The sequence below is a fragment of the Prionailurus viverrinus genome, chromosome A2 (genome assembly GCF_022837055.1).
Source record: "Prionailurus viverrinus isolate Anna chromosome A2, UM_Priviv_1.0, whole genome shotgun sequence".
NCBI lineage: Eukaryota > Metazoa > Chordata > Mammalia > Carnivora > Felidae > Prionailurus > Prionailurus viverrinus.
In genome coordinates, this window is record NC_062562.1 from 14,223,798 (window position 1) to 14,239,734 (window position 15,937).

General features: G+C 48.8%; 2 protein-coding genes across 9 annotated transcripts in view; one reads left to right on the forward strand and one right to left on the reverse strand.

Moving 5' to 3' along the window:
- The window catches only part of ZDHHC3 (zinc finger DHHC-type palmitoyltransferase 3), a 60,412-nt gene extending 45,950 nt beyond the window's left edge, over positions 1-14,462 (reverse strand). For 7 of the 8 annotated variants that reach the window (XM_047826963.1, XM_047826942.1, XM_047826972.1 and 4 more), the window contains exon 1: positions 7,618-7,946. The gene's annotated coding sequence lies outside the window, so the exon portion shown is untranslated. Of the gene's footprint in view, positions 1-7,617; positions 7,947-14,324 lie in introns of those variants that run through there. The other variant, XM_047826953.1, reaches the window with a different exon arrangement.
- Positions 14,463-14,614: 152 nt separating this feature from the next.
- Positions 14,615-15,937, forward strand: part of EXOSC7 (exosome component 7) — a 36,735-nt gene continuing 35,412 nt past the window's right edge. Inside the window, exon 1 of the mRNA XM_047845099.1 lies at positions 14,615-14,721. Within this exon, the coding sequence (XP_047701055.1) occupies positions 14,665-14,721 (57 nt within the window). The 5' untranslated portion in view covers positions 14,615-14,664. The remainder of the gene's footprint in view (positions 14,722-15,937) is intronic.

The window sequence follows — 15,937 nt, forward strand, 5'->3', positions numbered from 1 at the left end:
GAACTAAACCACGATTAGATTTCTTTGTAACAGAAGGGTACTCCTTTTAGGTAACAGGACTTTAGGAAGGTGCTATGTTCTCCCACCAAACAGTTCCTGTGGGCTGGACGTCTTTTCATTAGCCCAGGGCCTGGCACATAGTGGCCACTTACTATGCGTGTCATTACGCGAATGCTGGAGTAAAATGCCTTGAGTAAAAGGCCCACCTCTGGAGGCCCCGTGTGCCTTACTTTCAGGGGCATGGCCATATTCTAGATGGTGGAGGGTGCAGCAAGTAGGACTATGAAGTAGGTGGAGGGCCATAACTGGAATGTTCCATCCTTAAACAATGCGGGACCAGATGTGTATAGAGGAGCTCTGTTGTCCTGTTGCCCCTCGTTGGTGAGGGACAGTCTGCGATCTGGGAAAGCACTCGGCCAAGGGCACACCAGGCAGAGCTAGACACACCAAGTGTTGGGCTGAAGTTCACACTCTAACCCACACTTTAGAGTCTCAAAATACCCTGCTCAAAACCAATCAAGGGATACTGCTATAAAAAGTGCACCTGGGGGCGCCTGGGTGGCGCGGTCGGTTAAGCGTCCGACTTCAGCCAGGTCACGATCTCGCGGTCCGTGAGTTCGAGCCCCGCGTCGGGCTCTGGGCTGATGGCTCGGAGCCGGGAGCCTGTTTCCGATTCTGTGTCTCCCTCTCTCTCTGCCCCTCCCCCGTTCATGCTCTGTCTCTCTCTGTCCCAAAAAAAAATTAAAAAAAAAAAAAAAAAAAAAAAGTGCACCTAACCCCCAGGCCCCTTAAGAGCAATGAAGTAGTGTGCCAGTAAGGATTTGTTCCTTCAATGAGCCAACTGAGAATCTGAGAAACACGGGGGAAAACTCACCTGGAGCAAACTGCACACCTTCCCCTTCACTCTACCTCTGAAGACAACACTCGAAAAGCCAAACACTGACCTCTTTTCCTTTTCTAGTTTGAATTGGGGAAACTCTAATCCTTGGGGGTGAGAAGTGGCTCTTTGCCCATAACCTACTCCCCACGTGAGAGTCCTTGCTTGCAAGAGTTGGGCAGAACTGTTTGCTCGGGCCTCTGGGGCGCGCACGAAGTGTTTGCTCGGGCCTCTGGGGCGCACACGCAAGGAGGCTGGTGGGGGGGGAGGCTTCAATCCTGCCTGCCAGCTCATGCCCTCGGAGGGGCAGCCTCCTCCATTCTCCCTCTCCACCCCTTTTATCTCATTCCTTCGCCCTGTTTACCCTCTTAACTCTGTCTTCAATTCAATTTGTTTCAATTCAGAAAGATATTCATGGAGCAGCCACTATATGTCAGGAACTATGCAGGGGGCTCCCACACAAGGGATGGTGAGGGCAATAATGTGTGTGTGCTGCCCTGTTCGGGCCCTGCCATTCATCTCTCCCAGCTCCCATCTGCTAAGATCAGTCTTATTTGCTCTGTTCTATTAACCTGCAGGTCCCATTTCGTTTAGCATTGGAGTCTGGTATCTCATGAGTGTATGCTCAAATCAATATTTCTTGAGTGAATAGATACAGAAACTGCACAGACCCACCCCACAATGATCCTAACACGCAGGTTTCTAATGAACAGCACAATGGAGAGGCAAACAGCACCACCCCAAAGCAAACAAAGCCCAGAAGTGAGATAAATAGGGTTTCTCGCGGCCAGGACATCTAAAGGGAGGGGCTCTGAGCAGGCCACGGAGCCAGGTGAAGTGTTCTGCCCAAAGGCAGGGGGAGTGGTGATCCAGCCTGGGGGAGCCGGATGTCCAGGGTGCTGTGCGTGAGTGTGCACACACTCAGAGTCCACCAGAGGCCAAAGAGCACAGAGAGGCACTCAGGCAACAGGTGAGAGTTCCAGCTGGGTGGAAGGAGGTTTTCTGTTCCTCTTCCATGTTGTTTCTGAAGAAAGACTGAACACAGTGATCATTTTGCAATTTTAATTATAGTAATTGTGTTGTGTTTTTTTGGCCAAGGGTTCTGTAGCATTAAAAAGAGTTGGCTTGTCCACACGTAATTCAGGCCCGAAGTAATTATTCTTCCGCCTGGCAGAGGAGTGCGGCGAGGCCCAGAAAGGCAGAGGGACTAAGCCCTGGGGGTAAGGAAGTCCGAGGTGGATTCACAGAAGCAGAGGACTTCTGAGGCTCCCTAGAGCTAGAGATCCACGCGAGAAGGAAGATGCACTGGCCGAATGACCATCTGAGCTCTGTCGGGGGCAGTGTGGGGTAAACCTAAGGAAATCCTCTAGCCTTCCTTCTTAGACTTTCAGAAACAAAAAGCACGAAATGACTGAAATTAGTGTTAATTCCCTGAAACAAAAACCAAAACACATGCCACTGCATCTGGTCCGGAGAACTGCCTCCAGATCCATCAATAACTCACGTGCTTCATTATCCCTGACCACAAGTGTGCCCTTCCACTCACGCAGACAGGCAGACACAAACGTGGTTAGTGAAACGCAGCCCGGGGCCCTACAAGCCCCAGGGACTGGGGTGTGGCGTTGGCTTTGCGGGATGCCACTTACGACTCAGTTCCCGTGCTGCCCATCCACAGCGGAGCCACACCAAAAGGGTCTGAGAGGCTGATGCTAAGGCCAAGTTCACAGTGGCCCATCTGCAGGTTGACCATCAGCGATGGGAAGAGTCCAGATCTAGTGCCTGGACTTAATCATCGTTTGTTGAAGGAGGAGCAAATCCTTATAAATCCATCACGTGCCCTAAGACAACTGACCCAAAGCCCAGGCTTTATGCGCCAGGATCAAAGCCATGACATCCAAGTTCTGTGATGGATGCATCAGAGTCCCCAAACTCAACTGTTCTCAATCCAACAAGGGTCCCAGGGACGGCAGATCCTCTCAGATTGCCAACTTCAGCGGCTTTCATGACATAAGATCCTATACTAAAGTCATGGATCAGCGGAGCTAGATCTAAAATCCTTAGAAGCATCTCGAAGTACTTTGTGAATTTTACTTTCCTAAGACACCACACCCACTCACGTTCTCACATCCACGCATGCAGTCACCCATAGCATAGAAGAAGGTTTTGGGACTGTACAGATTTAAAGCAGCATAAACATACCCAACCATTATGGCTTGTATGAAATATCTGTCTGCAGTCTGGCTTCATCAGCTCCAATCAGGTGCAATTTTTTTCCCTTGACATAGAGAAAAGGATCATCCAAATACTCAAAAAAACAAAAAAATTTTTTTTTTCTAAGGATTAAGCTTTCTGGATCCCTACAAGTGGGAACTATATAGTTGAAACTCAATTTCATCCCCTCTTGAGCAGATGTCATGAACATAGCAAGGTAGTAGAAACCCTTAACTAGAAGGCTTTTAGCTTAGGTCAAAATTTGTTTCAGGTGAATAGTTAACATGTTAATAAATCTAGTATTATGCTGAATTGCCGTTGGGGGGGGGGCTTGTCTTGTATCCTCTTGAACTTGCCCTAAATGTTGCACTCTCAACTGAACTTTTTTTTTTTTTTAATTTTTTTTTTTTCAACGTTTATTTATTTTTGGGACAGAGAGAGACAGAGCATGAACGGGGGAGGGGGCAGAGAGAGAGGGAGACACAGAATTGGAAACAGGCTCCAGGCTCCGAGCCATCAGCCCAGAGCCCGACGCAGGGCTCGAACTCATGGACGCCGAGATCGTGACCGGGCTGAAGTCGGACGCTTAACCGACTGCGCCACCCAGGCGCCCCACCAACTGAACTTTTACTGCAGTTAAATAACTCTGTCTACCCCTACAATCCCTTAAAAGGCCCCCTGGAAGAAAGTAGCATCTTTTCTGATATTTCTACCATTTTTCTCAATTCATCTTAATGTTAAGAAATTCATCTTAACGGGTATATCAATAACCTTCCTGGTTTAAATTCCACTGTCTCAAGAATATGGTGTCTGCCTCTTTTAGAATTTCTCACATTTCAGAGTGATAGACTTAAAAGCGTTCAAAAGCCAGCCCTACAATTTCAAAGATGAATAAATGGTCTATATCCTAGAAGCTTTAGAAAGGAACCTGAAGCAAAGTAAAAGACGAATTAATCGGAGCTACAATTCTCTTAATTTGTGCTAGGATCTAAAAGGGTTGCAAATTTTATACCCATTTTTTATCATTTATTTTTCCTTCGAAGATTTTATTTTTAAGTAAGCCCTAAACCCAGTGTGGGGCTCAAACTTACAACCCTGAGATAAAAAGTCGCAAGCTCTACCGACTGAGGCAGCCAGGAGTCCCAGTTTTATGCCCATTTTTAGATGGTTCTCAGAAAAACAAAGAATGAGCCATGAGTCACTATGTTTGATATATTTCATTAAAGGGGCGCCTGGGTGGCGCAGTCGGTTAAGCGTCCAACTTCAGCCAGGTCACGATCTCGCGGTCCGTGAGTTCGAGCCCCGCGTCAGGCTCTGGGCTGATGGCTCAGAGCCTGGAGCCTGTTTCCGATTCTGTGTCTCCCTCTCTCTCTGCCCCTCCCCAGTTCATGCTCTGTCTCTCTCTGTCCCAAAAATAAATAAACGTTGAAAAAAAAAAAAATAAAATAAAAAAAAAAATAAAAACAAAACCAAAAACAAAATGAGTCACTAAACTTTTTTTTCCCCAAAAGGTAAGGGTGTGGTTCAAAGGAAAGGTGCCTTATCATCTGTATCACAAGCTGCCAGCCAAGGAGGGTGTCCAGGCAGGGAAAGCACCCGGCCTGTTCTAGGTCTACACGATTTCCTCCCTCCGTGGAGGGTCTGTCACGCTCTGCCCGCCTCTTGTCTTCTGACATACTCAACCTTCAACAAAACACTTAAAGAAAACAAAACAAAACGGTAAAACATCACATCCCCAAGCCAAATCCTATCGACATTAACGTTTACGGAGAAAATCAGGTAGTGGTCAGTAAGCTAAATTTGCCTTCTTGCCTCATAACTGGCCTTTCTTTCTTTCTTTCTTTCTTTCTTTCTTTTTCTTTCTTATTTATTTATTTATTTATGATGAAAGGACAAGCAGGGGAGGTCCAAAGAGAGAGGGAGACAGAGGATCCAAGTGGGCTCTGTGTTCACAGCAGCGAGCCCGATGCGGGGCTTGAACTCACAAACCGTGAGATCATGACCTGAGCCGAAGTCCGTGCTTGACTGACTGAGCCACCCAGGTACCCCTGGCCACACCTTCTTTTAAGACCCACTTGTGTGCACACGCAGACTTCTAACAGTAGGCCTTCGTTTCAGAACAGAGTCTGGGATTTGGACAGCTCATGGGGGCTAACACTCCTCCCACTAGTTCACCACCTCGTGACTTTCTAGATCTATTAAAGAAACACATACCCGCATATAGGATGCCGTAACATAGGGCACAAACGTTGGGGATCAGTAGGAACTACACTTGTTTGGGTAACACATTCTACGTTCTCCTTTTCTAGGTATGCTTCGTGATATGTGATGACAATGTGGAAAATTCACGAGACTTTAAACAAGACCATGCTTAAGATTAACTGATTAATAAATAAAAATCAGGGGCGCCTGGGTGGCTCAGTCAGTTAAGCGTCCGACTTCAGCTCAGGTCATGATCTCGTGGTTCGTGCGTTCCAGCCCCGCGTCGGGCTCTGTGCTGACAGCTCGGAGCCTGGAGCCTGCTTCGGATGCTGTGTCTTCCTCTCTCTCTGCCCCTCCCCTGCTCGTGTTCTCTGTCTCTCTCTCTCTCTCTCTCTCTCTCTCTCAAAAATAAATAAACATTAAAACAAATTTTTTTAATAAAATAAATAAATAAAAATCACTGTCTGGGCCAGAATTTTAGAGCTGGAAGGAACCTTAAAGACCATCTATTCGATTTTGGTCAAACTCCTTCTGTTCCATAGATGAGGAAATCGAAGCCCATTTGAGATTTTGTCGAAAATATAAGTTTTAGACAAAACATGCAGTGCTGTCTTCAGGCATGCACCAACATGAACTAAATGCCTATGATGAGGGAGGACATAGATAAACCATTTCATTAAAAATTTTTTTTAACACACAGCCTTTCAGAAAGAGACTGTAGGAATTACCTGACCTCTTCCAAACTCTGGTTCAGCCTGTTTTTTGGGGGGTGGGTGAGAGGGAGAGAGAAAGAAAAAGAGAGAGAAAGAGAAAGAGAATCCCAAGCAGGCTCCACACTGTCAGCACAGAGCCCAAAACAGGGCTTGAACCCACGAATCGTGGGCCCAAATCAAGAGTTAGACGCTCAACTGACTAAGGCACCGAGGTGCTCCGTGGTCCAGCCCGCATTATAGATAGGTAAAGAAACGAAGCTCTACGGGCACCTGGGTGGCTCAGTCGGTTGAGCGTCTGACTTCAGCTCAGGTCGTGATCTCACCGTTCGTGGGTTCGAGCCCCGCATCAGGCTCTGTGCTGACCGCTTGCTCAGAGCCTGGAGCCTGCTTCAGATTGTCTCCTTCTCTCTCTGCCCCTCCCCCGCTCATGCTTTGTCTCGCTCTGTTTCTCAAAAATAAGTAAATGTAAAACAAAAATTAAAAAAAAAAGAAATAAAGCCCCAGGAGTGAGTTCAACTTCCAAAAAAACATCTAGAGAGGGGGCTAACTTCCCCTCTCGGTCTAGTGGACGGCATCTACCACTGGCTTGTGCTGCCATCTCCCTGAAGGAACTCCTTCCAGAAATCTGCAACTTAGCAGCAAACTCTTTCCAAAGGTAACAATGTATCACCAACCTAGCTACCTTCAACACGGTCGGAGTGTGTTACTCTCACTGAATGTGAACCCTTAGTAATCAGGTGCAGTGGTCTCATCTGGCCCTGAAGTGCCTTCTGGCCTCTGTTCGGGTAGGCACGCTGAATGTAAGGGTGGGGTCCGGATTCTTCCTGGGTGTCTACTACCTGCCAGGCATCGGGCTGGGCACTAGACATGTCTCATCCTGTTTGATCTGCACATCTACTCTATCTTGTCGATATAAACCCTGGCTTTCCCATCCCCCTTTGAGATGCGGAAACCGAGGCATGGAGAGATTTGCCTAAGTTCCTATTTCTTTTTTTTTTTTTTTTTAGTTTTTTTTTTTAAATGTTTATTTATTTTTGACAGAGAGAGAGAGAGAGAGCGAGAGCGAGCGAGCATGAGTGGGGGAGGGGCAGAGGGAGAGGGAGACACAGAATCTGAAGCAGGCTCCAGGCTCTGTGCTGACACAGAACCCTGATGAAGGAGCTCCAACCCACAAGCCGTGAGATCATGACCTGAGCCAAAGTCATGCTCAACCAACTGAGCAAGTTTTTTTTTTTAATTTTTTAAAAATGTTTTTATTTATTTTTGAGACAGAGACAGAGCATGAGCTGGGGAGGGGCAGAGAGAGGGGGAGACACAGAATCTGAAGCGGGCTCCAGGCTCTGAGCTGTCAGCACAGAGCCTGACGCAGGGCTCGAACTCACAGAGTGTGAGATCGTGACCTGAGCCGAAGTCGGACGCTCAACCAACTGAGCCCCCCGGGCGCCCCGCTGAGTTCCTATTTCTAAGAAGCAGGTGACAGGGTACGCTCCCAAGCCTGCTCTCATTCCAGAGCCTACTGTTTACGCCTCACTACAACCATTCATTTTGCCCCATGACTAGAAAACCAAAGGGAGAGGTGTGCTGGGGCCTCCACCGTGACCTTGGGGGACTTACTGTTTGGTGTCCTGCCCACACACGGTTACGAGGAGGTGGCGGTATCGGCTGGGCCACGTGTGGGGGCGTTCACAGGCCCCAGGCCTGAACTTAAGCATTCTGTCCTCTCAGGTGGGGCCCTGGCTGAGCACCGGCGAACATTTGGAAGGCTGATCCTGCCTTAACCTAGGAAGCAGGAAGGATGTGAAGCTTCAGCCAGGAGAGTCACCCTAAGATTGGGTCCCTCAAACCTGCTTCTGGTGGGGAATGCTTCTTGTGGGGCCAAGTTCCAGCACGCTGCTTTTTCGGGGAGAAAGCCCCCCCTCCCCATGCTAGGCAGAGACCAAGCAGCAAAGGGTCCCACCTGAGGGTGCTGAAAACGGCACCTGTCCCCACACTGTGCCATGTGCGGACAAGCAGCCACTGTGACATCACCCAGGCAAGAGCTTGGCTTTTTGAAAGACTAAAAGCCAAAGCCCTTGGAGGGATCGGAGAAGAGCTACGAGAGAGAACGAGAAAACAGTCACTGCAATGGCACCGGGCCACAAGCAGGACAGCCATTTAGCTTTCAGATGTCTGATACCACTTATCCCAGACATCAGTAAGTGCCATGCAAGAGCAGAGCCCTGGAGGAGCCCGGGACCAAGGAACAAGGCTGTCCAAGTCCGTTGCCCCTGCCTACCAAGGCAACGGGCTCTCTGGCACCTATTTGAGGGCTCTGGAGACAGATGGATGCTAGTGCTAAATGAATACTGGGCTTGGAGTCAGGACGCCAGAATTCTATTCCCACTCCTACAGCTTCCTATCTCATGATCTCCGGCAAGACAGTTGCCCTCCCTGGACCTCAGTGTCTTCATCCATAACTATATATTTTTTAATGTTTATTTTTGAGGGAGAGAGAGAATGAGTGGGGGAGGGCCAGAGAGAGAGGGAGACACAGAATCTGAAGCCGGCTCCAGGCTCTGAGCTGTTAGCACAGAGCCCGATGTGGGGCTCGAACCCACGAACCGTGAGATCATGACCTGAGTCGAAGTCAGATGCTTAAATAACTGAGCCACCCAGGAGCCCCAGTGTCGTCTTCTACAAAACAAGAGAGAAGACTGAGCTGATTGCTAAGATCCCTTTCAGGGTTGAGATTCTGATTCCTTTGTTCTCGTGAACAAATTCAATATTTTCATTGTGAATTTCTTGGGTTTTATATTTTTACCAAAAGCATCCCTTAACTTCCTTTCCTCGTTGTTTGCTAATATTCAAACAGAAATCCACCAATAACTGTTAGCAATCTTCCTGAGCGTGTTCAGTTTTTCAATCAAGTATGGCATGTAGGGGCACCTGGGTGGCTCAGTCCGTTGAGCGTCCGACTTTGGCTCAGGTCATGATCTCGCGGTCTATGAGCTCGAGCCCCGCGTCGGGCTCTGTGCTGATGGCTCAGAGCCTGGATCCTGCTTCGGATTCTGTGTCTCCCTCTCAATCTGCCCCTCCCCTGCTCATGCTCGGTCTCTCTCTGTCTCAGAAATAAATAAAACATTAAAAAAAAAATTTCTTTTTTTAAAGTATGGCATGTAATTACCATTTCCGTTTGTTAATTCACTTTTTTTTTTCAGAGTGGAAAAAGCACTATCAAAATGCATCCAAGTGGTAAAAGAGAGAAATCTTGTAATAGATTTTATTTTATTCTTTTTAGAGAGAGAATGTGCGAATTGGGGGGAGGGGGAGGGAGAATCTTAAGCAGGCTCCACACTCAGCTCAGAGCCTGATGTGGGGCTTGACCCCATGACCCTGGGATCATGACCTGAACCGAATTCAAGAATCGGATGCTTAACTGAGTCACCCAGGTGCCCCAAAGAGAGAAACCTTAAAATCTAATGATCATTTTTCATTGTTTAAGTATATGTAAATCCATGATCGGTTCTGAGCTGTATTTACTGTCTGGTAAAGATACAAATTTTAGGGTAAAATCAGGCTTAGAGAGGTTAACTGACTTACTCAAAATCAGAAAAAATGACGTGCAGCAAAGCCCAGATCACTGGAGTAGACACCCAGTAGTCTTTCCACCACAGATCATTAGTTTCCTCATCATCTGGCCTTTCTAGATTGTCTGCTATTTCTTGGCTTAGGAACACACACATAGCAAAGCCAATACTTACTGCAACAGAACCGTGGCCAGAACTGCCTTTGTCCCGCTAGGTTTATTTTTCTAAGGTGAGGTATCTATCCCACCCAAAGGCATTCCATCCCCACAGACCCTGACAAGGAGAAATTCACATGTCTCGGGTGGCCCAGAAAATTTAGGGTTCAAATGTCAAGTTTCTACATCCCTGGAAGGTTCTAGTTTGGAGGAGAGAAAAGATGGAGTTTTCTTGGTATTTCCCTGCATTTCTTGGAAGAATATCTGAACTAGGTGGGACACGGAACTGGAGCCTTCTTACCTTCAGAGTTCACAGCCAGGAATGACCTAGCCGTTGTTTCTGGAAATCCGCTTTCAAAGAGGAAAGCAAAGGATGAAAACATGCAAAACCAGGAAGAAACTGGAGGCATGGCATTTGCTTCCTTTTTTTCCCCAACAGGTCAATATCCAGACCTCACTCCACCATTTCTGTTTGGATTCTGTGGCTATCAGCATGTGTAAGTGTGCTTAAGTATTTCCAGATTGGCTAATCAGAATATGGGACCCCTTTTTTTCCACACGTGCCCTAATGAAGGACTTAAGAAGCGCCCCGCTGCCCTCTCAAAATGAAACACACGTGAAGACCCTTCCTCTAATGAGAATAAGCGTCACCCATGTATTCCTATCAATTTTTCTACCAGTGGAATTACAAGTTGTAATTTCTAGAAGAGCAAGACCTGCTGGCCTGACTGACAGGTTATTTACATCGAGTGTGTTTTCAGACAAGGTACAGGCAGGACAAATCAGAGGGTTTAAAGGAAACAGTTCTATAGGGAAACAGGGTCGCTCACTTTTGCTTTTCTGGGGTGCTGGGCTGATTGTGAAAATGCAAAGGTAAAGAAAAGCCTAGAACTTGGCTACCTCTCTTAAAGACTGGAAAGAAGATGTTCCCCTGCTGGGCTTTGAAGAGCTCTCTGCAACTTTGACCCCACAGACTCAGCATTGCCCCAAGCTCTTCTGTAACTGGCTTTTATTGCTTTAATTAACCAAGGCTAGGTGGGACAGATTTACTCCACCTCTGTAATGTCATTGTTGCTTGCGAGTGGCTGGCGGCAGGCCTTTACCTCTCCCCCTTGATGCCTGGCCTGCACAATTAGCGCCTTATTATATGTTGGCCTCACATCTAATTACTACACGGGCTCAACTGAGCACTTTGTTTCATTGCCTTGTTCGTGTGCTTGTTCAAGTGCCTGGGCTCCCCAGCTAGAGTAAACCCTAAACTCCTTTTAGGCAGGTGTGTTCAGTGTCTCATCTCTTCGGGCCCACAAGAACACTAGACACTCCCAGGCCTGCAAACAAACACTTCCTGTTTGAAGAGCTTCCGGATGTCTATTCTGGGAGGAAGGCACATGGTTAGAATCTGGGTCTCCATGCCTATCTCAATCCTCCGTCCCAGATCCATCATCCTTCTCTGTCGTTGAGGGCTCTCCTTAGCTACTCTGAGTTAAGCTGTACTTGGCCTGTATATAACCTTTTCCCTTATCTAAAAGGATCGACTGAGGGGCGCCTGAGTGGCTCAGTGGGTTAAGCGGCCGACTTCTGCTCAGGTCACGAGCTCGCAGTTCGTGGGTTCGAGCCCTGTGTCGGGCCCCGTGCTACAGCCCAGAGCCTGGAGCCTGCTTTGGATTCTGTATCTCCCTCTCTCCCTGCCCCTCCCCCACTCTCGTTCTTTCTCTCACAATTAAGATAAATATTAAAAAAATAATAAAAGGGTTGACTGAAACAGACATCGGAGTGTCCCCCTCAGCACCACGTTCCATGCAGTTTTCTACATTTCCTTTAGAAAAAGGATTCAAGGGATGTGAACTTATGCTTGAAGAGCTCCTTTGTTTTTGGAATAAAAAGTACAGCTTCTAGGGCAGTTATCAATTCCATAACAAACACAGGCCTCCTTCACCAAATACTCCAGGAACACAAAGCGGAGCCTGGTGGGAAGACTGCATAAAGGGATGGTTAGGAGTTGCAAGGATGGGAGCTGGATTGCCTGGTCTCAAATCCTGGCCCTGCCATTTTCTAGTCATGTGACCTGCGACCTTGATCAAGACAATCGACCTCTCTGCCCCTCGGTTTCCCAATATGTAAAACTGGGATAATACTTGCCTCATAGGGCTCATGCGAGGATCGAATCAGTTCAAAACAGTGCTTGGTGCGTAACGGGCACTATGTAAGTTAGTGTTAAATAAAATTAATAGCGTACAGAGATTCAGAATGGACAGACCAACAAAGGGAATAACCTTGACAGCTTAGGAATCTGACAGTGATGGGAAAACATGTTGGTTTCACAGACTAAGGTGTTATCCTTGGCTTCTTCGTTTTCTGGCTAAAGTGCATTCTTTGAATTGCTCCAATAAATCAAAAAAGAAGTCTGAGTTTGTGAGTTTTAAACATGTGTAATGCATCGTCACAACCAATGTGATAAAAAATGTTTTGGAAGCATTGGAATAGAATGATTAGTGAAGGTGCCGTTGTTTCAGTAGAGAATTTAAAATAAACATTCCACTGTTTACACCTTTCACACCTAGTCAGCCTAAAGTGTCAGACATCATTCATAATATTAATATCATAATAATATTATTATGGCAACCCTTCTCCAGCAAGGAAACTTTAGCCAATTGTCAGGGGAGTGGTTCAAATCTATGTTCTATATTTTTAAAGACCTGTTGAAAGATTTCTATATAAAGATGATTCCATGGTATCCAACTCAGACTCTTCCTTCTTTTTAAAAAAATTTTTTTTAATGTTTATTTTTGAGAGAGAGAGAGAGAGAGACAGAGCCCAAGCGGGGGAGGGGCAGAGAGCGAGGGAGACACAGAATCTGAAGCAGGCTCCAGGCTCAGAGCTGTCAGCACAGAGCCCAATGCAGAGCTCCAACTCCCGAACCGCAAGACCATGACCTGAGTCTAAGTTGGACGCTTACCCGACTGAGCCCCCCTTCTGTCTTTTCTGATCTGTCCATTTGCTGCCACCTTTTAAACCTTCAATCCTCTTAGATATCCTAGCTACTAAAATTCTATGTCCAGGGTCTCTACTTTCTGAGCAATCTTCTAGAATAAAATATCATCTCTAACATCAGCAGTCCCTTGTTACCTCATCAAAAAGATCCCCATGTGCCACAACAGGTGGGGCACCTGCACTTTCATTCAGAAGAAAACCCTTTCGGCTTCACCTCTCCCTGTTTCCCTGAAGGGCAAAGTCCAACCATGTGAGATGTCTTCCCTATAAGTGCACCTATGGAGAACTATGTAGAGACATAAGAAAGAACTGATGTCCAGTCTACTAAGAAGTGATCATTTATTTTGGAACTCAGCAGTTTAGAACTTAAGAGTATGGGCAGGTCCTTCTTCCCTGTACCCTCCTCTGACCCACCTCCCTAACCCCAGTGTGCTCATTGGTGCCACCATCATAGCTCTTAACCACGTCCTGTGGTTAGGTTGACCCAGAGCCTTTCCCTCTGCCTGGGGAGCTTCTCTGGACAGAAGTTGTGTTTTATTTGTTTTGGTGTTCCAAGGTTGGCACAAAGCCCATCCATAGTAAGTTCTCAGTAATCTGTGAAACAGTACTGAAGCTACTATCTGAGAAATACATTCTTTAGATGATTAAGCTGTCAAGGGTTATTGTACTTTCGCTTTTGAGAACAGGGAGGCAGGCTCCTTAGAAGAGGGACATTTGGAAAAGTCATCAGATCCCCTTGCTTCAATCACTTTGGGTTAACTTTCCCCCATTTATCCACATAACCTTTTTAAAATCTGTACAAACCCTATCTGCCTCACCTTAACGGGCTCCTTCAGTGACCCTATATTCACCTTGCAGGTATCCTTTCTGGATATCTAAGGCTCATACTTTTACTTCGCTACCGCCAGGTCTGGCTTTTTTTTCGGCGGGGGGGGGGGGGGGGGCGGGGGCGGGGGGCAACAGTCCACAGCTCCCAGCGATCACTCCCTTAGGCCGAGCTTCCAGCCATCGCTGGAGATGGCTGGGCACTGTGTCCTTCGCCAGCGCCGGTTACCAAGACTCTGCCCCCTCCTCTGGGAGAATGCTCCAGCGACCACCCCGGACAAGGGGGATCCCGCAAGGTTCTGGGTGTGCGTCTGGTCAGCCCCAGAGAGCCGGCAGGGAGGTGGAATCCTTGGGGTGTAGGACGCCTCGGGACTAATGGGCACTCACTTCTGGCTCGGACCCTTCCCACCGAGAAGGAAGTAAAGAGGGCTTCATCGTCTCTTCTTTTCAACCATTCTAGGGACTAGGGGAACGCAGGAGGGAGGGCGGGAGGTGGGGGGAAGAGAGGAGGAGAGCAAGGAGACAGCCCCTCAGGACAATCACGACGTCCGCTTCCCCTCACTCGGGGTCGGTCTCTCTTCTCTCTCTCCCTCTCGCTCTCTCTCTCACACACACACGCACACGCACACACGCGCGCACGCACGACCTGCTACTTCAACTCCAGCTCCCAGCAAACTGCGACGCGCGCCTCTCCCACTGCAAGTCCTAAGCTCCCGCCCCGGCCCACGCCTCTGGCCTCACCCCAGCCTTTTTCACTCAACCCCAGTTCCCCCTCCCCACTGACCGTGAAGCCGGAGGCAGTTCCCCAGTCCCAGGCCCCCGGTGGGGCTCCCACCGCCGCCGCCGTCGCCTCCCCCTGCAGCCCCCGACCCGGGACCCGGCCTCGGGCTGCAGCGATGGCTCCCCGGCACGAGGCGCCGCGGCTTCCTGGACTCGTCCAGACACGGGGCGGCGCGCAGGAGAAGCCCATCGAGCTGCCGGCGGTGGCGGCAGCAGCGGTGGCTGCAGGAGCGGCCGCCGCGCCGGCTGATGACGCACAAGCGCATGGGTTGGGGGGGGGGGGCGCGGCCGGCGCGGGAGCGACGCGAGCCGATGACGTGCGGCGAACGGGGCGGCTCGGCAGCATGGCGTCCGTGGCGCTGAGCGAGGCCGAGAAGGTGTATATCGTGCACGGCGTTCAGGTAGCTACGCCGCGGCGTCAGGCCCCGGGTGCCCCTGGCCCTGCGCGTCTCGGCGCGCCCTCGGTTCGCTCGGGAGGCGGCGGCCAGGCGGCGGGCTGGGTTTACCTTGTGGTTAGAAAGCACGGCGGCCGGCGTGTGCCGCCCGAAACGCGCGATGCGGTTGTGTTCAGGACCCCACGGCGAGCGTCCACTTAGGACTGTGTGCGTACCTGCAGCCTTCCGCGTGTACAAGGTTCCAAACCTGGATGGGAAGGGGTGGGCAGTCCCTGAGGCCTTTTCTCAATGAGGGAGCATCGCCCCCGGGACAGACTCTTCAGCTCTCGCGCGTCGCATCACTGGGCTGAGCCTCGCTTTTCTCTACTAGGAAATGGGGGTTGGCGGTGGGCTTCTGGCCCGCTGTTCCTTACCTCGTGGTGGGGAAGCACAGGGAGAGAAGACACTGAAGTGAAAGCGCTTTGAAAATACAAATCGCCCACCGGAGGGGCGCCTGGGAGGCTCAGTCGGTTAAACACCGGACTCTTGGTCTCAGCCCGGGTCTTGATCTCGGGGTCCTGAATTTAAGACCCGGGTTGGGCTCTGCGCTGGGCGCGAAGCCTACTTTAAAAAAAAAAAAAAAAAAAAAAAAGGGCGGATTTACAGCCGGTGGCCTTAGTTCTGCTGTGGAGGTCTGAGATTCCCAGAGGCAGCTGTAACTATAGTCAGATCTTCTGTGGTTAGTCTTCGGTCCCAGGTCTTGACCTCTCCAGAGTCAGAGTTGGAGAATGTTGGGCCTAATGAACTACCAGGGAAAGCCAAGTGTGACCTTATCTGTAACCTACCCAGATGTACCTTATCTGTAACACATCCCCAGATGTCTGGGCCAAGCCTCACCACAGTCCTGTTCTTGCCCATAGAGACCTAATCATTTTGTGTTTTACTTTTCACTCTTGGTCCAATAGGGTCGAATTTAATTCCTGGTGTCCCCTTTCCGTCAGCCTTTGATTCCTTTATTATTCCAAAGATGAATAAAGTAAAGGCAATGGAATATAAGATGTTTGCTAAGGGAGTGGTATAGTTTGTGGAGATTAAAGGAGCTATACAATATTGGTCTGTGATGTTCGGAGGGCTTCCCTAAGGAGGTGGAATTGCTCCCCTAATCTATGTCAAGTGTCCCTCCTGTGTATTTTCAGGACTCAGTATTCATTCATTCATCCTAGAACTGAGCTAGACTCAAGGG